The sequence below is a fragment of the Echinococcus granulosus genome (assembly GCF_000524195.1).
Source record: "Echinococcus granulosus chromosome Unknown EG_S00057, whole genome shotgun sequence".
Taxonomy (NCBI): Eukaryota; Metazoa; Platyhelminthes; class Cestoda; order Cyclophyllidea; family Taeniidae; genus Echinococcus; species Echinococcus granulosus.
Genome location: NW_020170437.1, coordinates 26822 through 38224, shown reverse-complemented (window position 1 = coordinate 38224; position 11403 = coordinate 26822). Strand labels below are relative to the sequence as shown.

General features: G+C 40.4%; 1 protein-coding gene across 1 annotated transcript; it reads right to left on the bottom strand. All coding sequences in view use genetic code 11, as the record gives it.

The window, feature by feature from the left end:
* Positions 1-229: 229 nt before the first annotated feature.
* EGR_06440 (Pentatricopeptide repeat-containing protein) lies at positions 230-10857 on the bottom strand (the record flags this gene model as incomplete). The annotated part of the gene is made up of 9 exons (XM_024495689.1): positions 230-271; positions 3283-3693; positions 5750-5992; positions 7939-8241; positions 8748-9166; positions 9342-9475; positions 9878-10053; positions 10392-10561; positions 10644-10857. The coding sequence occupies 9 exons, from the start codon at positions 10855-10857 to the stop codon at positions 230-232; spliced, it is 2112 nt and encodes a 703-aa protein (XP_024349850.1).
* Positions 10858-11403: the final 546 nt, after the last annotated feature.

Genomic DNA, 11403 nt, shown 5'->3' with positions numbered 1-11403 from the left:
TTAATATATAAAGGAAACACTATCGCAATTCCAACAAGCAAACAGGGTAAGTGAGTTCATGCAAAAAGTTTTATTGTATTTAAAACTCTATACATCTGGTACTCCCAAAACATTCAAACGCCGATTGGCTCGGATGTGGACGAAGGATCGGCGACGATTGTTTGTTCAGCCCATTCTTTGTAAATGGGGAGGAATTTTTTGAAAGCTCTGAGAGAGTATGGCGGAATTATCACACCTCCAGTTCGATCGCAAGCTCGCACACTTGACCCATCTACAGACGAAAAAAAGAGGTGAAATTTTAACATTTGCCGATGCACTAGGTAGCATCGGCAACGAAGATATGAAGGTCCATTGACCTTCCATGAAGCTGCAGTGGACGCACACAGCTAATTCTCAAGACTAACAGATCCACGCTCATCCAAGCCTCATGATGCTACTTCACTCGTTGAATTTTTTGATCACTCTAACAACGGGAGTGCAAATTTAAAGCAGAATGTTGTGGATGTCGAGCTCTAATTCTAATTGATAGAGCAAACTTATTTTACTCAGAATTCGTACAACAAGGTAGCTGCGCAAAGGATAATCTGAAGGAACGTTCCATAGAAACTCAACAAAAAGGATTATCCAGCTATGTTGTGAAAAAAAAGTACTTGACCTCGCCATTGCGTGACGAATTTGGGGATAAAGATAGGAATCGCTGCTGCTTAAGTGAAATGAGTGAGGACCATTAAGACACACAAAAAGCCACTCTTAGCAATTCACTATTTTAACAGTCCATTCGACAAAAATCAACAAAAAATTCAATGTTATACATGACTTTGATTATTTTATTTAGTTATCTATGAAAGACCCTGGATGGAAAATTGTCGTGTGCACATGCATACAACTAAACGAGCAGAAATAAGTTAATTTGAGTAATATTAGTAAGAAAAATGTATGGCATCATCCACGGCACGGTTGCTAGGTGGATGGAGTCACAGGTGACCGGATCACCTTTAGCAGGCTTACAACGAGCTGGTGCAGCAAGTTCCTTGCGTGAAAACACACATAGATTCAAATAGAAATAAAAGTGAAGAATAGAGATAAATTGTATAAACCCGTATAAAAAAAGTGGAGTTCACTTTCGAATGCTGATGGATGTTTTTTTTAAACAGAAACAATAAATTGTGATGATCTAAAAAAAGGTCAACGACTAGATTATGGAAAAGGAAGCAATTTTAAAATGAACGCGGACACAGTTTGGATTCAGAAAAGTTACATATAAGCAGTCATCTCTTATGCTTTTTAGGCTTAGTTTGCCGTGGTCGACGATAAGAGCGTCTCAGGGAGTTTTTCGATTTTCGTGGGATTGAGAGATTTTTGTCCAGTCAAATGTCGCTCACTACTGTCGAGAAATGATGACTGATGTGCATAACACACGGTAAACTTGCTTTCATTATTTCTTCAGCAGGAGAGCCTTGTAGCCTTGTTCCAGTGAAATGGCAATTAAATAAATCACGAAGGACGGGAAACTCAGTAAGCAGTTTTGCTACAAACAGCTAAGGAACGTTGGAGAAAATAAAGAAGCTCCTGCGGGGAGCAATTGATTGACCTTTATTATTTGAGGCGAAAGATGAATAAAGATACTTTTTCAGCTATTAAACACCAAATACTGATTTTTAGAACCATATAAAGTAAAAAATTACTTCAAAACTATCAACCAGCATGACTTGAGTTGGATAGTAAATTTTGCTGCCTTAAAATAATGTTTCAGTGCGAGGAAAAAAGATGTGAGCTGAGGTCTCATAAACAAGTGCCAGATGCGACGGACCGGAAACAAGGAAAAATTTGCAGCTTAGAGACGCGTCATGTAACAAGGTTATCAAGAGTACTTTTTACACCGCATTCAACGAGGAAATAGTCTCGAGCAGGAGGCAGAGTATTATGCCATGAGAAGTAACAGAGCAGGAATGTAAAAAAGAATGAAAAGAATGCGATGCGCATAGTGCGAGACCACAAAGACGGTATTGATTCAACAGGGATATTTTGGTTTGGTATTAACCTTCCATGGCGACCTATGCCAGAAAAAATATTTAGGACGCGCAATGGAACCTTAAGAAAGCAACCTAACGCCACATTGATGTATGGAAAGAATTTCTTCCCATATGGTGATCGTAGATTACCTACTTGGCATGATTCCTCTTTTACAGCAAGCCACTGTCATAAAACGAAACGCAAATAGGCTTGATAAGGAGAGGAAGTTAACGGGAGTGTTTAGTGGGGGCATAGGGATTGGAGCAGCTCTCCGAAGTTTGAAGTATGTTGCCATAAAAAAACAGTTATAGCCGTTTAACCAAAAAACCGCGAAAATGGGGTCTACACTGCAGTGATAAAAAAGCACTCCTAGACAGTCCAATCGGAGCTTTCAGCATGCGAAGCAGTCACATTAGCGAAAGTGGGATACATAACCCATCAGATTACCTAGGTAAAACAATGAACGCATTGCAAACTTTCAGTTATTAATAAGCTCAATCATTATAGCTTTTGAGTTTGCATTTTTTGAAGCTCTTTTAATCGAGAGGATACATGCAGAACCTAATTAGGTCTGCAGTACAAAAATGTAATAACATTAGTGTTTCGTGCAAACACAGCCTGGTAAAATAATGAGTTGGAGAGTGTTTCGAAAATTTGGAGCCGAAAGCCAAATGAAGTAAGGTATTTTACGTACAATATTAGGGTTTCATGGAGCTTTGATTGGTCACAAGCAATAGCTGACCACACTTACCTATTTGGATACTTTATTACTCATTACATGAGCATGGATTAAATTGGTCCATTTAAACACTCCAACTGGAAAAAGTTAACCTAACCAACAAAAACAAGTACCTATGGGATGAAAGCAATCGTGGAAAAATTCTTTCTGCCTCGTCACGGCCAATAAGGCAAAAAACTAAACCCGTGACAATTTAAATTGGCGCTAAATCACAGTCTAAGTTTCGACCAAAGCCGTAGTCTTAAAAAGCCCTGACAAGTCGAAAGTTGGCGCCAAGCAAAAGTTGACAAAAGCGCTCTGAGCTTCAATAAACACAACAAGCAGTACACTTCCATACTTCAATATTCAAATAAAAGATCTCTTAATAACTTAGGTGATGAGGAGGATCAACGTGTTAACAGTGTAAAATTGGATAGGGGAAAGTTGCCAACAAAAACTTCACAGCTAGTAGGTAGAATTTTCGTTAAAATAGGACTAGACACAACAATGAAAATGGTCAATGAATACGTTAAACGTGAAGGCAATATTACGAAATCAAAAATGCGAGAAAAGCCACTGCCTTTCGGTACGATGCCGCGAGCAACTAAATCACGGAAGTGAGCGATTTCCAGCTCGAGATTGGCGATTAGACGACGGTTTGGGAGGATGGGAGAGTCGTAAGGCTGTGAGTCTGGTGATTCCTTTTCCTTTTTTCGCTGTTTCGACTTTGTAGTCAACTGACTGGAGCCCATCATAGACCGGATAATGATTATCTTAGAGTCCCAGTAGAACTTGGTGGAGGCAAGGAGGGTGGCGTAAACATGGAGGCTGGGGCGCACTGTGCCAACGTGGGCTGGTAGCCCTGAGTCCCACGTCAGTTTAGCAGCCTTTGAGTAGCTGGTGAGGAAATCTCGAACCTGCTTTGTGGTGCGGCACCCGCGCGCCAAACAACTCCAAGTGAACTGCAATGAGGCAGAATACGCCAGTTTTACCACGACGTTTGTATTTTAGAATGTCCTACGGAGCAATCGACATTAGCAGCGAGCTGAATAAAAACAAAAGAATTGAAAATTAATAAAAATAACTTATGATCACAGACGAATGGAAGAAAAACATGAGTAGCAAATTATTAGGGAAGTGTGACAAAGGAAAGGAAGACTAATAAAAATATGGTCGACAAAGAGAATCCAAGCAGGAAAAATACTTGTTAAAATACATAAATCATAAGCACACAGTGTTTAAAAAAAGAGTAAAATGTAAGACCGGTTATTTGATGGAGCCTAGCATCATCCGAAGAAGCGATAAGTGATAGTTCGAACAAAATCCGACTCAAACTATAAAAGGTTTTTAAAATTGGATTTTAGCACTGAACAGTTGGTAAACTTGCGTAAGAGCCGCTCCTCCGACTATCGTAACAGCATTCCATTAAGTACACCTGGTGAGGAATGAAAAATGAGTGCACAACCGGAGTTTGAGTAGTAGGAGCACCCACGCACCAAAATATGAAGGAGAAACGAGAACATTCAGGAACAAAAAATCATCGAGAACATAAGTATTGGATGCTGCAAGCAATATTGGTTGCATCACTGATATGATTCTTAAAAGAAGGGGAGTAGAAATCTTTCTTATTATTGTCACAATTAAGATCCCGCTTATTAATCATAAAAACCCAACGTTTGTATGTCGCATTTTTACACTAATGTGTTGGCATTTCATATCCCTAAAAACAGTTACCTGTATTTATTTGTAAGTTCCAATTCACACAGTAGGCAAATCTATCCACCACTCTAATGTTTCAATATATTGAATATTTCAGAAGGCCAGATGTCGTTAAATAACCATGAAAACGCGTTCCATTTTTTTAAACGTGTGGAGGTGACAGCTGAAAACTCTCACATAGAAAAGTGCTTTAAGCCCAATCGTATTTTAACACTTGCCAATATTTTATTTCTCATAACTGGCCTAAGGCGCATTTGAAATGAACGACCAAGCGCAAGAGTAAGTTAAATAAGATTAAGGGATGAGCAATCGGGAAGACCACAAGATGAGTGGCAATCGCCTCAGATCGCATAGCCAAGGGAGAGAAGAGAAAGATGCTTGGAAAGCTGACTTCATCGCAAATTCACCTCTTACAAAGAGCATGTACATCGTTAATAATGAAATAGTCGGAGCAAGAACCTTAAAAAAAACGTAAACAAACAGGATTCTCCTGAAAATAACGATTTACGAAACAAAATAACAACAGTTTCAATTCGTAGCATCAAACTACAAGATGTAAGCTGCAAACAAACTGACTGCAGTTGTTGTTGAACAGGCCGCAGCTCAAGCGAAAAAGGTCATTGGCATCAAATCCGAGCTTAATCCAGCACTCACTAAAGCTAATTCATGCCACCTGAACAAACTCACCACCGTGCTAGCGGCGATTCATTTAGATAAAGTGGGCAAAGACTGTAATTAATTAGTGAAAAGATATCTACATGTAATCAATTTGTCAGTAATGGCTATCAATAAAACACCACAATCCAAAATATGAAAAAAATAGATCTCTGTCAATCGCTACATAAATTGTAGCATTAGTCCCGTAGAAATTAAAAATGACCAGAATTAGTAAAGCCCACCAACGATAGCGAATAAAGCGGGTAAAAATTTCCCTTATAATATTGCGTTATAAGAGGAAGAGGACCAAATATTTGGCATAATTTCATTCATTCGTTCCCACTTAGTCTGGACACATTAAGCTTTGCTTTATAAATAAAATTACAATTCAACTCAATTTCGGTTGTAAGAAAATTCTTATATATCCCAAAGTGGCCACAATAACCTTGGCCGAACCAAGATCAAACACCAAGGCGAACAATTTACTTTTGAGCTGGTCTGAATTTGGCCTACCATGTATGTTAAAACTGTTAACTATTCAGCTTTTCAACGTCACAGGAAAGCATATTTCATTCACAATCGGAAACATAGTTTTTGATTTCGGATGTTCGAAGATCCACTTATGAGAAAATGAGGGCTCACTTCATCTGGCGAAAGGCCTTGACGATTCGCGATAGACATCAATTCGTCCACAGGCAGTCCATGTGTTGTTCTCCGCTGAAGGAGGACGTTGAGTACGGGTAAGTCCAAAATGACTTTGTTACTATCCATAGCGTTAAGTAGTGCGCTTTCCCACCGATCCAACTCGGCGCCCGCGTTCTCCGAGGGAGGTGGCAAAAGGGCGGCAACCTTTGTAATCAGTGGTGACGTCGGTGATTGAGAGAGCTAGTAAAGATCAGACTCGGCAGTCAAGATTCTCAGATGGATAAAAGGTTCCAGTGGCATGGACCGCTACGGGTATAAGCACTCTAATATCAGTCTAAAACAACCAAAGCAGTCAAAACATCTGACAGTGAGAATAAAAAATAGACATGGGTACGGTCATAAACTAGATTTAAAAAGATTCCAATATGAATAATAATATGCATAAGAAAATAGTTAAATGATTAGAAAGTGAGGTATTTTTAATAACTTATTCAAAACGGCCTGAGTTAAAACCAAATATTCAAATAAGTTCCAGGAAAATACGCCATTAATTGCAGAAAAATAGAGAATTTCAGCGAAGGCAAACTACAGTAAGTACTGAACAGTAAAACAGTTAATAATTACCTTAAAATTAGTTCTAATACATTCCAGAAAGCCCTCCAGTCCACCAAATAAGGCCAATCTTTGCCACGGTGGCAAAGAACTGTGGTTTTGAGGACATTCCTTCTTCGTGGGGATCTGGATCTGTTGGTAATTTTAAAAAGTGTAAGAAATCCAGGGCGCCGTTTTACAAAAAAACATATATCTCAGATGCGCCGGTAGCTTGTCCTTAAAATCACAAGCAAACAGCAATGCCTCAATCCATTTAGTCCGGTCAAACAGAAAAGTCTGTTAAAATAAAAGCACGCTTTGAGGGATCTCTGACACTAGGCGTTGAGAGAGTAATACACTAAAAATGTATTCGTATCCATCAAACTGCCTTACCGCTCATAGAAAACTGAAACCACGAAGTAGACATGAAGTGCATTTGCAAATATGATGCAGCCGATCGAAGGCTGGATAAATTACAGGCTCGGTATTGTAAAAAATGATAAAAAACGAGTATTTCTGATAATCCGACTAATTTCGCTCCATTTATGGTACCAGTTTGCGAAAATTGCAGGTAGATTATGAGTAACACGAACGTCCAGATACACCTTCATGCATCCGAGTTTGAAATGCATAAAGCTCAATAACTAAAAAACTATCGTATAATGGACAAGCATTTGAGAAAACCAGTGAGCAGTACGTAATCGAAACTTGCATTGGGATATAACGAAACTGGGAAATTGGCTACAAACCTCAATGTATGTCATGTAAAATTCTATGCAGTCCACATAAGAGAAGACGATTGCCCACCCACTTAAAACACCGAAACAATGAAATTTGTGCTTCCCAAACAGCTTGACACTACTTTCCTTGTTATCTAACTTCAATCCACTTATGATCGACTAAGGTTGTATTAGGTCAGGAGATTTCACGTTTACATGAATTTTGTAAAGGGAGTGCTAAAGTAAGGTTCCAAAGGGAAGGGATGATGACAGGATTATACAGACGAGCTGGTCTTCTTTACAGTAAAAAAATAGTGAAACATGCAGAGTTTCAGAGAGCAAAGGTAGGACTAGAATACAGCTATTGAAAGGCAAAATTGATTAAAGTTGAGTTCGTACGGATCATGATTGTAAATAGTCAAGGCAGTCAAATGGTTTAGTTTACTTTATTATAACATTTAAAACGCAAACTCCAAAATTACGTGTAATAATAAAGCAAAAGTGCGCACTCTTAATTTTGATATTTATTTGTCGCGCAGACAACTATAAGTCTAAATGCCAAGGGCCCAAATACTTTCACTCCAATAACTTCCTATAAAGCTGATACAGCAAAACTGCCTGACGGTTATGACATTCAAAGCTGTGGCAGTTCATTTTTTAAGTAAAGTGAATTTTAGTAAAAGATAACTTGTAGTTTAAAGAGAAACACGAACGCTTCGTACTTAACTTTCGCCTTGTAGAGTCGAAAGCTCCGACAAATATTCCAGCAGGCACCCACACTGATGTTTTGATCTTAGGTCACGCCAAATACTGCCAAATTATGGAAAATGTAGTTACAAAAGGACCTCTAGACAATGAAATTGTGCAGGAGCTTACTCTGATACCCTCCTGCGGAAGCGGTAGTAAGAGATTTACTTGGCTCCGCATAACTATGTCAGGATTAGTCCAATCAGGAGAAAACGTATTCGGCAGCAAAAAACAGGAATTTGAAGAAACAGGTACTAGAGGAGTGGTGTCGGAGGGGGTTGAGTTAGTTGAGAGTTGTGACGGTATGTCACCACCCGATGCCAGAAGCGCCACCCGTCTCAAAAGGTTCTTTGCCGCTTTCTCAGAGGCCAAAATGCGCGGAGATAGGGAAGGCTGCGGTTCTCGCAGTTTCGGCAAGCTCTCGGGGATCACCTGTAATTGTCACCATGCGAGGAAATTAAATACTACTTGCTGATTAAAGTAGAAAGAACTTTATCTGATGAAAAAGGGGATAGGCTACCAGACTTGAATTCAAGCCGAAAAAAACTACTACAAAAACCCAACGACTTTGAATGAAATCTATCTCGGCGGGCTTCACATAGGGCCAATGTCAACAGTACCTTACTTGGTCACTTTGTTAAAAAAATTTTGGAATGGTTACAGGTAATATTCGACCATCATCAATGATTACTACAAAAAATAAAGAACATAAACTATACAGTTTCTTCTCTTGTTCCCGTTTTATTCCAGTGAATAATAATCGAACTGATTGCACGATCAACCTTTGGAGATATACAACTGGACTTTTACCACGTTCCACGTAGGGTTTTTAATGTACTCGAATTCTGATACATTTTGGCATGAGTGAAATTTGGGTGAAAAAAGCTTTCCTCACGCCGATGCAAAAATAGCAGGAAACGTGAGCAAAAGTGGGGCACCTCAAGATAGTTCTTCGCTGAGGTGTCGGCTTTTCGCCGTCCGATACCACTCCCAAGGGATGTGGGGAGGGAAAATCGACCATTCTTGGGCTCGGTGAGAGCAGCAATGCCAGCAAGGAGAGTAAAGTGATGCAAACTGGGCTGCCTACGTGGCAGACGAGGGAGGATGAGGTGCCACGCGTGCAGTGCCAAGCGGAGGGCGTCAAGGGACGAGACAAGGAAGCCAGACTTGAAAGACTGTAGCACCGCTGTGAGAACCGCAGTCAGAGTGTACTCATCTGGTCGGAAGGGCGGAAGGGGCTCAGCTGAGCAAGTGGGCGAAGGAGGAGTCATCGAAGAGTGCAGAATCGATGGTGGCAGTCCACCCTGACCTAGCAACATCGCATCCAGCGCCTGGAAGCAGGCATGGAGGTCACCAGCTGCAAAATTAGAGAAAGTAATAATTTACCTATGTACGTCACTTTTTGCTGGTTTATGTAGTGTTGAATCGCTTTCCAGGCTCGAAAATCAAAGGTTCAACACGAAACCTAAGACCTCTTTTGCATTGGACAAGTCATTTGCGAAAACCAAAATGAAGTAGTGGCCCGGCAATACCTTTAGCCAGAGTCTGCAGAAGCGTGTTGTAGGTGATTCGATTCATTCGAAAGCCACGTTCGTGCAACCGAACCCAAAGACCCTTTGCACGTCCAAGAGCGGGTCCAGCAAGCAAATCGAGGTCAGATTGCGAACTAAGGCAATTTTAAAGAAGAAAATAGTCGTGAAATGACGAATTGCAGCCCAAACTATAAAAAGGTGCGATTGAGGCAATGCTACGAGACAGTTAGCCGTCAAAGCAGCATGATTCGGACAAAAGAATGCGAAGGACATGAGTGGTTTTGTCTCAAATAGGCAAATGATAGTACTAAAAATCACCTGATTTCTTTAGGATTACTCGGTCCATTAAACCTGTAGCGATGTTCCCGCTGCCAAGCCCCAATGTCTTCAGTGCACGACCTACAACAGGTAAATAAGTTTGGCCTCAAAAGCAAACGTTTTCAGTCGCAGAACTAAGCTTGACCAGCGCTCGAATTTCTTTGGTGAAAGCGGGGGGGACAATCAGTTGACTAGAGTTGGAAAATGGGCAAAATTACCTAAAAAGGCGTGAATATGTAGAATTGGTTGCAGGGATGCCCAATTCGGTCATCTTACGATAAACCTTGAAGGCAGACTCGCTGTCACCCACCTCGGCCAGTCCACTCAAAAGAAGGTGAATGATATTACGGTCCGGCATGACTCGATCAACAGTTAACATTTTGTGGAAAAAAAGCTAGACAAACAAGAAACAGGATCATCAGTTAGACCCACAAATAGTAGACTTGGAACCCAATCTTATAAAAACGCTTTGTCTAAAAGCATTGACCAGTAGATGCTTACTATAGATTTCACCATACAACAAGGATACCCACTATAGATAACAACAATTGTATACACCAGCTGTGCGCCTAACGCGTGGAGGAATAACATCCAGGATCACTAATACACTAAGGATCCCAACTTTTTTAACCGACACTTTCACCAGAATTAATACAAGAGTGTGCCCAAATAAGCACCTTGGAATAATTGGAGGTAAGTCTATGTAGCCACATAAAGCCGATAATATTTTACCTCAACTGCCGAGCGCGTATCTCCATCTTTACAGAGCTTGTTTATTCTCCAAAGATACCAAGTAGGTTCGTGATTTCTTCCGGTTTTTGATAAGCGAAGATGGTTATCTTTAACGGGCTGCTCCCCCGCGACATCAAACTCATCAAAGTCGTCAGGATCCAATAGACCAGCTAAGATTTTTACAGGGTAATAAATAGTCAACATAACTAATGCTTCGCAAAGGCACTACGACCAAGCATTTACTAGACCTACCCCGATCAGCAAGAGCTCCAAATACCACCGGTTCAGCATTCAAACTAATCACTCCCCTTGCCACTGAATTGCTTGAAGAGTCTACTGATCTATCAGCGACGTAAGTAGGATTTGCAGGGAACTGCGCACGATACACTCGTTTATCCAGGTCATTAACCAAACGCATTAACTGGGGAGCTGTGACCAAACCTAACTGCCGAGCAAAGTTCCACATGTGTGCGAAAAGAACTACTCTTCCATGTAGATAAAACATAACCCTATTCGAATAACAAAGCTTCAAGCAACACAAGGTTGAGTTAGAGGGTATGCCCCAGACGCCGAAAAGCAAAATACCGTCGAGGCCGGCTTCACCTCGCCGCCTATAACACGGGTTTAGTGAAACAAAGCATCAGTCGTGGGTAGTTATAAAAACACTGCCTTGGATCAAATCAGCCAAATTTTTTAAGGTATAAAAAAAGAACGCAATATTATTAGGATGCATCACTTTTTCTAGAACTGCACATCACTACCAATGAAATAAGTGCTATGCAAACGAGTACCAACACTGCTATTGTATTCAAAAAAAAATTTAATTTTCGTTATTAAAAGTGCAACATGTTGTAAAAAAGTGGGGAAAAGATCTACGGGGGGTGGTATGGTACTTGCTGGAATAAATAGATCGCTAGATTACTTGGCCCATAACTAATAATTTGTTCGTGTCTCTGCACTGCAGAAGCCAAAATGCATCCCTCAAATGCAGTTAGGAGTATTCATTAGAAGA